The sequence below is a fragment of the Protopterus annectens genome, chromosome 1.part2 (assembly GCF_019279795.1).
Source record: "Protopterus annectens isolate FY-2018-M chromosome 1.part2, PAN1.0, whole genome shotgun sequence".
Classification (NCBI taxonomy): domain Eukaryota; kingdom Metazoa; phylum Chordata; order Ceratodontiformes; family Protopteridae; genus Protopterus; species Protopterus annectens.
The window spans coordinates 262,690,297-262,705,360 of NC_056727.1; the positions used below are offsets into that span (position 1 = coordinate 262,690,297).

A 15,064-nucleotide genomic window follows, 5' to 3' on the forward strand; every position below is an offset into this window, starting at 1 on the left:
CAAACAGGGAGGCACTCATTCGTACCCCCTATGCAGAATGACTTTGGAGCTGTGGACCCTGGCACTCAGCTACAACATCCAGTTACAGGCAATATTTGTACCGGGAAAAGAAAATACTCTAGCAGACATATTAAGCAGAACCACATCGGATGCCCACGAATGGAAGCTGCACCCGGACATCTTCAAGACCATCTCAAAGAAATGGGGAATGCCTCAGATAGATCTATTCGCATCACCTCTCAATCACCAGCTCAAAAAATTCTGCACAAGGACATTCCACCCACTAGCATGGAAAGTGGATTCGCTCTCCTTCAGCTGGAAAGGCCTAACAGCATATGCATTCCCACCTCTTCCCTTGATACACAAAGTACTACTAAAAATCAAGGAAGAACGTCCAAGGATAATCCTGATAGCTCCAAACTGGCCAAGACAACACTGGTATCCACTGCTGAGGAGCATGTCTCGGAACAATATGTGGCCAATACCCCTGATGCCTTTGATGTTAACTCAGAACAACTACAGCATCATACATCCAAACCTAAAAACGTTACAACTGACTGCATGGAACATCACATAGCAGCAGCTAATCCAGAACTTTCACAAAGAGTTAAAGACATTATTCTTGAAGCACGCAGACCTTCAACAAGAAGGAACTATGCTGGAAAATGGAAAAGGTTTGTCATTTGGAGTACTGAAAGAGGAAAAGATGTGTCAAACATAGATATGCCTAACATTCTGGAGTATCTGGCCGAACTTCTTCATTCAGGCCTGTCCTACTCCTCCATCAAGATACATGCATCAGCTATTTCAGCAGAATACAGCTTTGATTCACCTGTTTTTTCGCACCCTTTGCTCAGGCAGTTCCTCAGAGGAATCAAGAATGTAAAACCTCCAAGGAAACCACCATTACCAGCTTGGGACTTAAACTTTGTGCTAGAAAAGTTGACACTATTACCCTTTGAACCAGCAGCAACAGCAGACCTACAACACCTGTCATGGAAAACTGCTTTCCTACTGGCAATTACTTCAGCAAGGAGGGTTTCAGAACTACAGGCCTTAATGGCAGTGCAACCCTTCCTAATCTTCCACCAAGATAGAGTGTCCATGAGGACTAATCCTACATTTATGCCTAAGGTGGTATCCAGAGTGTCTTTAAACCAGGCAATCCACCTACCTACCTTCTTTCCCAACCCACAAAACAGGGGAAAGAATACTGCATACCTTGGATGTACATAGACAGCTACGCTACTACTTGGACAGAACAAAAGTAGCAGAAAGACTGACCAACTTTTTGTAGCCTATGCAACAGGAAGGGAAGGAAAAGCTATTTCCAAACAGACAATCTCCAAATGGATAGGAAATTGCATACGATTCTGTTACTTCTTCCATGGAAAACCAATTCCACAGAATATAAGACCTCATTCTACAAGGGCAACAGCCACTACCACAGCCTTCTTACGAGGAGTGGCAACCAAAGACATTATTGAGGCGGCTACTTGGACCTCCGTGCATACATTTGCCAAGCATTATAATTTGCCTCTATATTCCAGATCCCGAGCAGAGTTTGCCACTGCTGTACTGCAAGGGATCCTAAACACACCATAATCTACTTTTATCCTCCTCCCCTAGTTGGCTATGGTATTCTACCCAGTTGTTATGACTGCAGATGCATCCATGAAGGACATAGTACAGTTTTGTACCTACCATAAATGTAGATGTCCGAACTGGATAGCATCTGCAGTCAGGATTACCCTCCCACCTTCCCCTCTGTGGTACTCCTAGGGTGTTTACCCTCCTAATAGCTAGCTGATGGGGGGGAGTCTTTCATGGTGTATTTGTTTGTATATATGTACATACATGCTTATTTGTGTGTTTACCTCTATCTTTTTGGAAACATTGGCATTTATCCAAATTTTAGCCTTCAAAAGGGCTACTGGCATCTGGGGCAAGAAACACTGAGGAAAATGGCGTCGGCTGATGCCTTTATACCCGAAGACCAACAGAGATGACGTCGGGAGAAGTGCGACATCAGCCGAAGCCGGACCCGGACTTTGGAATCCGGCCGACTGAAGGGCTGCCTGACGACAGGACAACCCAGTTGTTATGACTGCAGATGCTATCCAGTTCGGACATCTACATTTATGGTAGGTACAAAACTGTACTTTTCCATTGGTCAGACATATTCTTATTGGAAGAGGTTCTCAAACTACTCTGTGTTGCCTCATTTGATTTGTTTGCAAGTGATAGTGACTCATCTGTGGCATATTTCAAATGGAGTCTCAGTTTTGATCAGTACATATTTCAGGCATCTCTGCATATTTTAGTTTTGTGGCAGGTAGAGCATTTGCCAGTGCTAGCTGGTTAAGTATTTTCTCAAAGGAGCTCTGTGTCTTCACCTGCTTTTAAAGAACCCTTCTGCTCTTCTTCCAAGGTCATTACTCGATGAATGTCAAGCTTGCCTTTCTCTATTTAAAGTGGCTGGATAATTGGCTCTGAAATTGGTCTCTTGGGAGACATTATTGTTGGTACCTATCACCTCTACCTGCAGGATGTCTGAGCCACATGTATTTATCTCTCTCAAACCATATTTGCTCTTTCACAGAGCATTAGTTGTCCCTGAGGACTAAACTTAATTTCTTCCAAGTGTTGTCAATATTAATAGTTAAACCTGTCAACTCATCTCTGTCTCCTTCACTCGTGTTTTTTGTTTTTCTTTCATTTGCAGATTCCAGAGTCTAAAGAGCTTGTCATGCCGCAGGCATGCACAGCTAGTGAAGGTTTTGGCTATAAAAGAGTGGAGGAATTCAAGAAAGTATAAACAAGCGTTTGCTGCCTTTGCTTTCGGTAAGGAGAGACTTACAGCAGCTAAGAAATGCCCTCTCCAAGAGGATTTCTAACTGCAGCACTTGCTGTCAGGTGGCCAACCCCCTGTTGCAGAAGGCAGCCTTGAAAGGCCATCCCACCAAGGAAATGATTGTCTAACAATGTTTGCTTTTTCTTGTCTCTATTGCAGTCATTTGTGCCACGCCAGATGGTCATCAGTTTGCATCTCAGCAATCATTTTTACTTGAATTATTTTTCATTGTATCAGGCATTGAGTCAGATATCCTGTGCCACCTCACTGCTGTGGGACTAAGCCTTTTGATCCTTTAGCTGTAGATGATCTTCTTGCTTCAGCTTTCTTGTGAGGTTTAATTTTTTTCACTCCATAAGAATTGCTCATTGCAGAAGATGTTTGAAGTTAGATATACCAGCTATGTATTCATTATATGATTTTTTTGCAAGAATACCTTCAACAGTGTGCATTACTATGCTCACACCATGCCCCTGCATCTGTGGATGTGTTTTTTTTTCTGCAGATCTGTAGGAATATAATTTTTTGTTATCATTGTTGTTTCATTTTGTTCTTGCATAGACTTCAAACTGGGAAGTGCAGGGACAGAGCATTCCCTCCCAATTCACTGAGTGGCATAGAATATACAAGATAAATCAGGACCAGTGGCCATTTATGCCTTGCCAGTACCTACTCTTAGACCTTGCCTCCTTTTTTCAAGGAGCAACAAGCCAGTCGTACCAGAGTTACATTTGTGGATACCCATCCAGTTTTCTTAATCCTTTGTGAAAGAAGAAAATGTGTCACATTGCTTAATTTGGAGTGAAAGTTTGTTCAAGAGAGAAGGTAAACATTGCTTGAACAATCTGTCTTCTCTACTGTCTTGTATTTGTTGAAGGAAGTTTAGATTATTGGTTCTAATGTTGGTGAGCCTTTTTGATTTATAGAGATGCTGGATCCCTGTTTTTAGGTTGATTTTTGAGCACCAGTTCCCTTTCATCGCATTTGGAACATCTACATGTCAGATGGAGACTTGAGGATGACACCAAGTTTCTAGTCATCCACAGAATTGGTTAGCCAGAGATCCCTGTTTGTAATTTAGATATCTGCAAAGTATATGCTGAATAGTAGAGGTCTGAGCACAGGGCTGGAGGAATTCCACTGGACACCTCCATGTCTGTTGAGGATGCACGTATTACCCACCCTACATGGGCTGTATCCCTCAACCAAAAGCTCTCCACCTAACTACATATTGGCCAGTTCCGTGCTCATTCAGCTCGTTTATTATGTTTTATCATCTATTCTTTTACTCTGTCAAAGAAGTTGATGAGATTTATTAGAAAGAATCTACCCTTAACCAAGTCAACCTGTCAGGAGTCAGTCCACATTCACACTGGGTCTACCAGCCACTTCCTCCCCCCAACTTGCCCTGTAAACTGCTGGGGCCGGTTATGGTTGTTAAGGGTGTCTTGGGGGTCTCAGATGTCCACACCCGTTATTTATTCATTTTTTTAATGCCCTACCCACTCTCCCTACCTTGCTATGTCTGTGGTTATGTTGGGAGGGCAGGTCCGACCTCAACCAGGGTTTATCACTGGAGATGCCCATTTCACCTTCCTCCCACCTGGTATGGTCACACCCATCCCTCCCTGCTGCTCCATCAGTTGCCCAAGCCTCTAATCAGACCGGGGTTTCCGGTGCTGTAGTTAGGGTTTTAAACCTCTATGTCACTAGAGCACCTTAAGCTTTATAAGATTTTTGATGTCAAAGTTAATTAGGTTAGCTGTGGTGCATTCCATGGCCTTGGAGGTGAGACTATTCAGGTCTAGCAGATCTGTAGTTTCCAGGATCAGTGGCATCACAACAGATGTGAGCCATACTTGTGGGAGAAAACCAGTAAATAGGCTGTGGTTGAACAGCTATAGGAACAGATCCAGTAATTTTTTTTTCTTTTTATTAGGCAGACCAAGTATATTATTACGCCCCATGGATGATGTATTTTTCATTTGAAGCGTACTGTTATCTGATGTACTTTGGTTATGATCACTGGGAGGAAGGTTCTGTATAGTTGTTTTCGGGTGACATTAGCAGTGAATTTGTTTTCTAGTAGGTTTTCAATATTTATTGGATCCAAGTAGGTAGTAAAATTTTGGATATGTTTTGAGCAATGCTAGGTGATGATCCTTAGTTTCCTAATGTAGCTAAAGAAGCATTTGCAACTGTTTTTAGAGTCTGATGCTAACCAAAGTTCACAGGATGCCTACATTTTCTTGAGGCTGCTTTTTTTAGTTCTTTTGACAGCTTTTTAATATTAACCTTGATTTGTAGGTGCTTTGTTTTGCTGTATAGTGTAGGAAGCATTTTTTCTTTTATTCAATTCCTTATGTATATGTATGGAGTACCAGGCTGGTTTACTTTTAAAGTTCCCATTTTATTTTGTACTGTACAGACTGTCAGGTCAATGCATATTTCCATGTGCACACTGAGTTTTCTTAACAACTTGTGTCAGTATTTTGAGTAATACAGTTAAACCTGAATTTAAGGACTTCATCACAGAATTGTAGATTTGTGCATTTAAAGTCTGTGGACTTTGTGATATTTGCATCTAATTACTTGGGAAAATTTGAAGGAAAGGTTTACCAGAGTGACCGAATTTAACTGAGAAGGGAATACCAGGGGCATATTCAATATTGATGCCATGTTAAGGATCAGGTGAAGAATATTTTGTCTTCTAGATGGTTTCTTGGCAGTTTGGTCAAGGGGGGGGGTTTATTGATGGTTTTGACCATGCTTGTAACTGTGAGAGATTAAGAAAGTTTGGAAATATAAATCCAACTGCTACAAAAACACGAACTTTGAACAAAGTGAATCCGCTTAGGCTGAACGCTTTTCCAATTCGCTTTATTGAAATAAAATGAAGCGTTTGAAATTTAAAATACGCTTTTCGTCCTAAAACAGTATTCGGATTTCTTCAGACTAACTGACAAACATCTGCGTAATGATAAGAAATTGTTTAAATAACACATTTTCGCACCATGAAAATAGTTCATGACGAAATTTCTTAAAGTGAAACTTCTAATAGCACTATTAAAGCAGTAATGGTATCAGTATCACTATTAAAAATACATACATTTATTTATTAAAAAACAATTAAAAAGTGCCTTACTTATATTATGAATTTAATATACTGAAAGAATACTAAAAATAATCACAAACTGAATCTTTATATTATTAATAAAATTTCATCAAAATTTGTTTATATATGATTTTAATTTAGCTAAGGAGCGACACTATGAATAAATTATTTGAATAAATGGATGAAAAAATAATCATCAATTAAATAAATAAATACATACATGAATAAATGAATAATGGTGCGCAGAACTTTGGAGAAAGGCTACATGTTATGACATATATTCATGAATGGTGATTGAACCATAAAGATAAATTCTCTCTTTGGATTTTTGTATATATATTTAATTTTTAATTATTGGTTTTAATTTAAATCTTTGATTTTTATGTGATATCTATATAAATTTTTATTTTATATGTTTTAATAATAAACACTTGATTTTCTATAAAAAAACTTACATGTTTTTGTTAACAACTTGTGATAAAGAATGAGGGCAAAAATTAGGGATTTAAATACATGTTAATTAGTAAAAATGTTTAAAAATATATTCTACTTTAATATAGATTATCTATCCAGACTTCGTAATTTTAAAAGGCACATCAATGAACATTTTTCATTCAATCCAGGGTTCGTGAAGGCATTAAGTCGGATTTGCCATAATAATTCACTTTTCTCCAGTAATAGGTTGAATGGTCCCCCTCGAATATCTTGTTTTACTTGATGGATGACTTTAAAACAAAAGTTGTGTTCAGGAAAATCCATGACATGCCTTGCTAGAGCGTTTTCTTCTTTTTGTAGGTTTATACTTCTTAAGTGTTCATACACTCTATCTCTCAACCTACTTACCTATGTAAAACGACGGGCAAGCTTGACAATTAGCCACATAAACAACTCCTTTTGAATTGCAATTGTATTTCCCTCTAGTTGGAATTTTAATTCCATTGATGTTTACTGATGTTCCTGTAATCATATAGTGGCAGTATGAGCAGTTACCACATTGACCCATTCCTCTCAAAAATGTTGTTGAATTAGCTTGAATGTTTCTTTGGAAAATGTCTTTGAAGTTGGAATCTTTCTTCCATACAATTCTAGGTTGTAAACCTAATTTAGATGCCAAAAAATGATCTTCATTAAATATATTCCAATTCTTCAAAGTAATTGCTTTAATAGTAGCAAAATCCAAAGAAAAACGTATAATGCAAGCTAAGTTATATTTAACAGGATGCAACTGATCATTAATTCTAAGATCAAGCTGGGTTACTTCTACTAATGAAGAATTATGATGTTGTTTCTTTAATATAGGTTTAAAGTAACCAGTTAGCCTTTTTATATTAACCTCTTCTATTATAGGATCCAAAAATTGGGTTGGGTATTGTCTAATAAGGAACATATGTTTCAGTTTCAAACATTCCTGATCAAAGTTCTCATCTCTAGTGACCATTCGTGCAGCTCGAACAAGCTGGCCTTTGACTACAGATTTTTTCTGATATAAAGGATGTGCACTATGAAAATGCAAAAATTTGTTTGAATAAGTTGGTTTTCTGAATATAACCGCTTCATAAGCCTGTTGTGATCTGTTCTTGGTTAATTTTACATCCAAATATGTTATAACATCTTTATTGAATGTATAAGTAAAATGCAGAAAATCGGTATTATCATTAAACATTTCTACAATTTCAGCTGCTTGTTTTTCATCTCCTCTAAATATAATTATGATGTCGTCTATGAATCTAGCATAGAAAGTTATGATGCTTTTAAGTAAATCATTATTGAATACATGATTTCTCTCCCAATAAGACATTACTAGATTCACATAGCTGGATCCACAAGCGGATTCACTTTGTTCAAACTTTGGAAATGTGCCAGGATGTGGATATTGGAAGAGGATATCCCAGCAGTTACCATTTGGAAAGAGTCTTCTCACATTTCAGCTGATGTGCTAGAAATATATCTGCTACTTCTCTTCCAGCTCTTTTTTTTTTTTTAATTTTTGTTTAATTGTCTTCCAGGTTATTTTGAGGTACTTTCTGTTGCTTTCTGATCATTTAGTGCCAAGGCTGTTTTTGAAGAGAGTCTTTCTGTAACTGAAAGTATATATTGTTTTTATGTTAGTCCACTAAGTGTGATATACATGATTATGATCAAGTCTTTGATCCTAGCTAATTTATGTGGTTAAGACAGGAATGTCAAAATTTCACCTAGAGAGTGGAGCAAAGTGAATCTGGAGAGGTGAATTTTGTCATCCGTCTTGAGAATATATAACAAGTAACTTGCATCAGAGAGACCTGATCATAATTACTTCACAACATACTACTAGTTACATACAAAAGTGGTATATATTAATTTGATCGGCTGGTGGATGACCGACCGGGAAATGTTCGAAAGCAGTGCAGCAGATTCTCCTATTTCCGAATGCAATTTATGCGGAATGCAAATTATCCCCCCCCCCCCCGTTTTTGACCCATGGTAGTGCTTGTTTAGGTGGTAAAGTGGTCAAAAATGTTGCATTCAGTGTTTTGTACAATATTCCGACCGTTCACCACTGTAAAATTCGACATTCCAACTCGGCGTTACACCCGTTTGAGGTAAGTGTGGGCGCTCAAATGAATGTATTCCTACAAAAGTGTAGAGGCGTGAAGTGCTTTTAAGCTTTGAAAGCTGTGAAACAATTAGTGTGCTATGTAGACAACAGCCGGAAGCTACATGTCCCTCTGATGAATGAGCAACTTTAAAGGCTGTTAGACACTTCTCTGTCACATTTTTCTTTTTGTATTTTTTGTGTGTGCAGCAGAGAACTGTGCTACAGCTTTTAAAGCTGTAAAGTACTTTGAATGCTGTTCTTTGTTGACTGCTGTTAATGTTGTAGCATGGGGCTAGAGCTGAACAGCACTGAAAGTGGCTTAGCGAAAAGTTTGTCACCTTTGTAACATCAGAAGTGTGCTTAACAAGGTTGTCTTTTTCCTGAATTCAAAATGTAATTGCAACACTCCATGTACTAGATGCTTCTTTTTTTTCTGTATATAAGGTGACTGCACTGCATAAGTTCTTGGTTTGTGGAAAACGGTGATGCTAAATCAGCCCTAGTTTTAGAGCAGTGAATTTTCAGGATCGTGTTTCCATTACCACCGGCCTATTAACTGTATCTTATTCCCTTTCATTGCAAGAGTAATGCAGATCATTTAGGGATGGCTTGGAGTGAGCGTCACCGAATCCTCTGAATTAATGAAGACATCTGACCTTAGCACTGCTAACCACAGATGAGATAGCTGTGACTAGTCAGTGTCTTATAAACGTGTAGCATAGTCCTTATTGGGTGTTTATGAAAATATATGATATCTTTTTTTTGCGGGATAGTTATGAAACTTTATCCATTCTACAGTTTACTAAAATAGTCTTTTTCCCTCCTACAGACCCCTTTCTTTGACAGCCTTATGTAGTTGAGTAGCACTGCTTAGGAAGCCTTTGTAGCTTGAAATGATTACATACAAGTAGACCATTTTCTGTGATATCTGATCGCCTTACTCATGCTTTGTATAGTTTTAGTCCTAGATGTTACTGTGAAAAAATGGGGCCTCCATCTTAGTTGCTTTCAGTTGATTTACAATAAAAAGCAGATTTTTAGCAAGTAGTTTTAAGTGTGCATTCACATCATTGTGTTAATTATTGTTTGTGATTTTCTAACGTGTTTTTGCAGAGTAAAACTAAAGGTTCTTCTTTAAAGTCAGAAGAAAAGGAAGACGATAATGCAGTTGAAGCAAAAGGCAAGTCTGTTATTCAGAATCAGAGGAAAAATGAAAAATCTCAGTCAGAAGGAAAAGATGAGTTTCTGCTAAACAATAAGGAGCCTGAAAATAAGGAGGCAGTTAACAAGTCTCAGCAACCCGATGAAAAAAGTAACTGGCAGATAAGTGATAATGAAGAGAAAGAAGCTACACCAACTGTGAGTCACCAGTTTAAATATGCAAGGACAGGAAATCAAAGAATGTGGCTACCCCCACACCTGTAATTACTAGCAAATAACAAAATTCAGCCAACACTAGCTTCAGTTCAAGTTACTGAAGAGCAGAATAACTTCAGTTAAAAATTCCTTCAACACTCCTTCATACACAGTTTAAATCAATTTAAATACTGTATTTTTTAAAAAAAAGTGCAGAAAAAGGTACTTAAATTCTCTTATACGTCCAGTTGAATATAACCAAGTTCTTAGCTGGCCAAGCTGAAGTTTTAAAGCAGGAATTATTTCACATGCACCAGTTTAAATATGCAAGGACAGGAAATCAAAGAATGTGGCTACCCCCACACCTGTAATTACTAGCAAATAACAAAATTCAGCCAACACTAGCTTCAGTTCAAGTTACTGAAGAGCAGAATAACTTCAGTTAAAAATTCCTTCAACACTCCTTCATACACAGTTTAAATCAATTTAAATACTGTATTTTTAAAAAAAAGTGCAGAAAAAGGTACTTAAATTCTCTTATACGTCCAGTTGAATATAACCAAGTTCTTAGCTGGCCAAGCTGAAGTTTTAAAGCAGGAATTATTTCACATGCACCAGTTTAAATATGCAAGGACAGGAAATCAAAGAATGTGGCTACCCCCACACCTGTAATTACTAGCAAATAACAAAATTCAGCCAACACTAGCTTCAGTTCAAGTTACTGAAGAGCAGAATAACTTCAGTTAAAAATTCCTTCAACACTCCTTCATACACAGTTTAAATCAATTTAAATACTGTATTTTTTAAAAAAAAGTGCAGAAAAAGGTACTTAAATTCTCTTATACGTCCAGTTGAATATAACCAAGTTCTTAGCTGGCCAAGCTGAAGTTTTAAAGCAGGAATTATTTCACATGCACCAGTTTAAATATGCAAGGACAGGAAATCAAAGAATGTGGCTACCCCCACACCTGTAATTACTAGCAAATAACAAAATTCAGCCAACACTAGCTTCAGTTCAAGTTACTGAAGAGCAGAATAACTTCAGTTAAAAATTCCTTCAACACTCCTTCATACACAGTTTAAATCAATTTAAATACTGTATTTTTTAAAAAAAAGTGCAGAAAAAGGTACTTAAATTCTCTTATACGTCCAGTTGAATATAACCAAGTTCTTAGCTGGCCAAGCTGAAGTTTTAAAGCAGGAATTATTTCACATGCACCAGTTTAAATATGCAAGGACAGGAAATCAAAGAATGTGGCTACCCCCACACCTGTAATTACTAGCAAATAACAAAATTCAGCCAACACTAGCTTCAGTTCAAGTTACTGAAGAGCAGAATAACTTCAGTTAAAAATTCCTTCAACACTCCTTCATACACAGTTTAAATCAATTTAAATACTGTATTTTTTAAAAAAAAGTGCAGAAAAAGGTACTTAAATTCTCTTATACGTCCAGTTGAATATAACCAAGTTCTTAGCTGGCCAAGCTGAAGTTTTAAAGCAGGAATTATTTCACATGCACCAGTTTAAATATGCAAGGACAGGAAATCAAAGAATGTGGCTACCCCCACACCTGTAATTACTAGCAAATAACAAAATTCAGCCAACACTAGCTTCAGTTCAAGTTACTGAAGAGCAGAATAACTTCAGTTAAAAATTCCTTCAACACTCCTTCATACACAGTTTAAATCAATTTAAATACTGTATTTTTTAAAAAAAAAGTGCAGAAAAAGGTACTTAAATTCTCTTATACGTCCAGTTGAATATAACCAAGTTCTTAGCTGGCCAAGCTGAAGTTTTAAAGCAGGAATTATTTCACATGCACCAGTTTAAATATGCAAGGACAGGAAATCAAAGAATGTGGCTACCCCCACACCTGTAATTACTAGCAAATAACAAAATTCAGCCAACACTAGCTTCAGTTCAAGTTACTGAAGAGCAGAATAACTTCAGTTAAAAATTCCTTCAACACTCCTTCATACACAGTTTAAATCAATTTAAATACTGTATTTTTAAAAAAAAAGTGCAGAAAAAGGTACTTAAATTCTCTTATACGTCCAGTTGAATATAACCAAGTTCTTAGCTGGCCAAGCTGAAGTTTTAAAGCAGGAATTATTTCACATGCACCAGTTTAAATATGCAAGGACAGGAAATCAAAGAATGTGGCTACCCCCACACCTGTAATTACTAGCAAATAACAAAATTCAGCCAACACTAGCTTCAGTTCAAGTTACTGAAGAGCAGAATAACTTCAGTTAAAAATTCCTTCAACACTCCTTCATACACAGTTTAAATCAATTTAAATACTGTATTTTTAAAAAAAAAGTGCAGAAAAAGGTACTTAAATTCTCTTATACGTCCAGTTGAATATAACCAAGTTCTTAGCTGGCCAAGCTGAAGTTTTAAAGCAGGAATTATTTCACATGCACCAGTTTAAATATGCAAGGACAGGAAATCAAAGAATGTGGCTACCCCCACACCTGTAATTACTAGCAAATAACAAAATTCAGCCAACACTAGCTTCAGTTCAAGTTACTGAAGAGCAGAATAACTTCAGTTAAAAATTCCTTCAACACTCCTTCATACACAGTTTAAATCAATTTAAATACTGTATTTTTTAAAAAAAAGTGCAGAAAAAGGTACTTAAATTCTCTTATACGTCCAGTTGAATATAACCAAGTTCTTAGCTGGCCAAGCTGAAGTTTTAAAGCAGGAATTATTTCACATGCACCAGTTTAAATATGCAAGGACAGGAAATCAAAGAATGTGGCTACCCCCACACCTGTAATTACTAGCAAATAACAAAATTCAGCCAACACTAGCTTCAGTTCAAGTTACTGAAGAGCAGAATAACTTCAGTTAAAAATTCCTTCAACACTCCTTCATACACAGTTTAAATCAATTTAAATACTGTATTTTTAAAAAAAAAGTGCAGAAAAAGGTACTTAAATTCTCTTATACGTCCAGTTGAATATAACCAAGTTCTTAGCTGGCCAAGCTGAAGTTTTAAAGCAGGAATTATTTCACATGCACCAGTTTAAATATGCAAGGACAGGAAATCAAAGAATGTGGCTACCCCCACACCTGTAATTACTAGCAAATAACAAAATTCAGCCAACACTAGCTTCAGTTCAAGTTACTGAAGAGCAGAATAACTTCAGTTAAAAATTCCTTCAACACTCCTTCATACACAGTTTAAATCAATTTAAATACTGTATTTTTTTAAAAAAAAGTGCAGAAAAAGGTACTTAAATTCTCTTATACGTCCAGTTGAATATAACCAAGTTCTTAGCTGGCCAAGCTGAAGTTTTAAAGCAGGAATTATTTCACATGCACCAGTTTAAATATGCAAGGACAGGAAATCAAAGAATGTGGCTACCCCCACACCTGTAATTACTAGCAAATAACAAAATTCAGCCAACACTAGCTTCAGTTCAAGTTACTGAAGAGCAGAATAACTTCAGTTAAAAATTCCTTCAACACTCCTTCATACACAGTTTAAATCAATTTAAATACTGTATTTTTTAAAAAAAAGTGCAGAAAAAGGTACTTAAATTCTCTTATACGTCCAGTTGAATATAACCAAGTTCTTAGCTGGCCAAGCTGAAGTTTTAAAGCAGGAATTATTTCACATGCACCAGTTTAAATATGCAAGGACAGGAAATCAAAGAATGTGGCTACCCCCACACCTGTAATTACTAGCAAATAACAAAATTCAGCCAACACTAGCTTCAGTTCAAGTTACTGAAGAGCAGAATAACTTCAGTTAAAAATTCCTTCAACACTCCTTCATACACAGTTTAAATCAATTTAAATACTGTATTTTTAAAAAAAAAGTGCAGAAAAAGGTACTTAAATTCTCTTATACGTCCAGTTGAATATAACCAAGTTCTTAGCTGGCCAAGCTGAAGTTTTAAAGCAGGAATTATTTCACATGCACCAGTTTAAATATGCAAGGACAGGAAATCAAAGAATGTGGCTACCCCCACACCTGTAATTACTAGCAAATAACAAAATTCAGCCAACACTAGCTTCAGTTCAAGTTACTGAAGAGCAGAATAACTTCAGTTAAAAATTCCTTCAACACTCCTTCATACACAGTTTAAATCAATTTAAATACTGTATTTTTTTAAAAAAAAGTGCAGAAAAAGGTACTTAAATTCTCTTATACGTCCAGTTGAATATAACCAAGTTCTTAGCTGGCCAAGCTGAAGTTTTAAAGCAGGAATTATTTCACATGCACCAGTTTAAATATGCAAGGACAGGAAATCAAAGAATGTGGCTACCCCCACACCTGTAATTACTAGCAAATAACAAAATTCAGCCAACACTAGCTTCAGTTCAAGTTACTGAAGAGCAGAATAACTTCAGTTAAAAATTCCTTCAACACTCCTTCATACACAGTTTAAATCAATTTAAATACTGTATTTTTAAAAAAAAAGTGCAGAAAAAGGTACTTAAATTCTCTTATACGTCCAGTTGAATATAACCAAGTTCTTAGCTGGCCAAGCTGAAGTTTTAAAGCAGGAATTATTTCACATGCACCAGTTTAAATATGCAAGGACAGGAAATCAAAGAATGTGGCTACCCCCACACCTGTAATTACTAGCAAATAACAAAATTCAGCCAACACTAGCTTCAGTTCAAGTTACTGAAGAGCAGAATAACTTCAGTTAAAAATTCCTTCAACACTCCTTCATACACAGTTTAAATCAATTTAAATACTGTATTTTTTTAAAAAAAAGTGCAGAAAAAGGTACTTAAATTCTCTTATACGTCCAGTTGAATATAACCAAGTTCTTAGCTGGCCAAGCTGAAGTTTTAAAGCAGGAATTATTTCACATGCACCAGTTTAAATATGCAAGGACAGGAAATCAAAGAATGTGGCTACCCCCACACCTGTAATTACTAGCAAATAACAAAATTCAGCCAACACTAGCTTCAGTTCAAGTTACTGAAGAGCAGAATAACTTCAGTTAAAAATTCCTTCAACACTCCTTCATACACAGTTTAAATCAATTTAAATACTGTATTTTTTTAAAAAAAAGTGCAGAAAAAGGTACTTAAATTCTCTTATACGTCCAGTTGAATATAACCAAGTTCTTAGCTGGCCAAGCTGAAGTTTTAAAGCAGGAATTATTTCACATGCACCAGTTTAAATA

General features: G+C 36.5%; 1 protein-coding gene across 1 annotated transcript in view; it reads left to right on the top strand.

Moving 5' to 3' along the window:
* LOC122792349 (aprataxin and PNK-like factor) overlaps positions 1-10,911 on the top strand; it is a 679,332-nt gene extending 668,421 nt beyond the window's left edge. Inside the window, exons 7-8 of the mRNA XM_044060142.1 lie at positions 9,661-9,917; positions 10,902-10,911. Coding sequence (XP_043916077.1) covers positions 9,661-9,917; positions 10,902-10,911 — 267 coding nt within the window. The remainder of the gene's footprint in view (positions 1-9,660; positions 9,918-10,901) is intronic.
* The last annotated feature ends 4,153 nt before the right edge of the window (positions 10,912-15,064 follow it).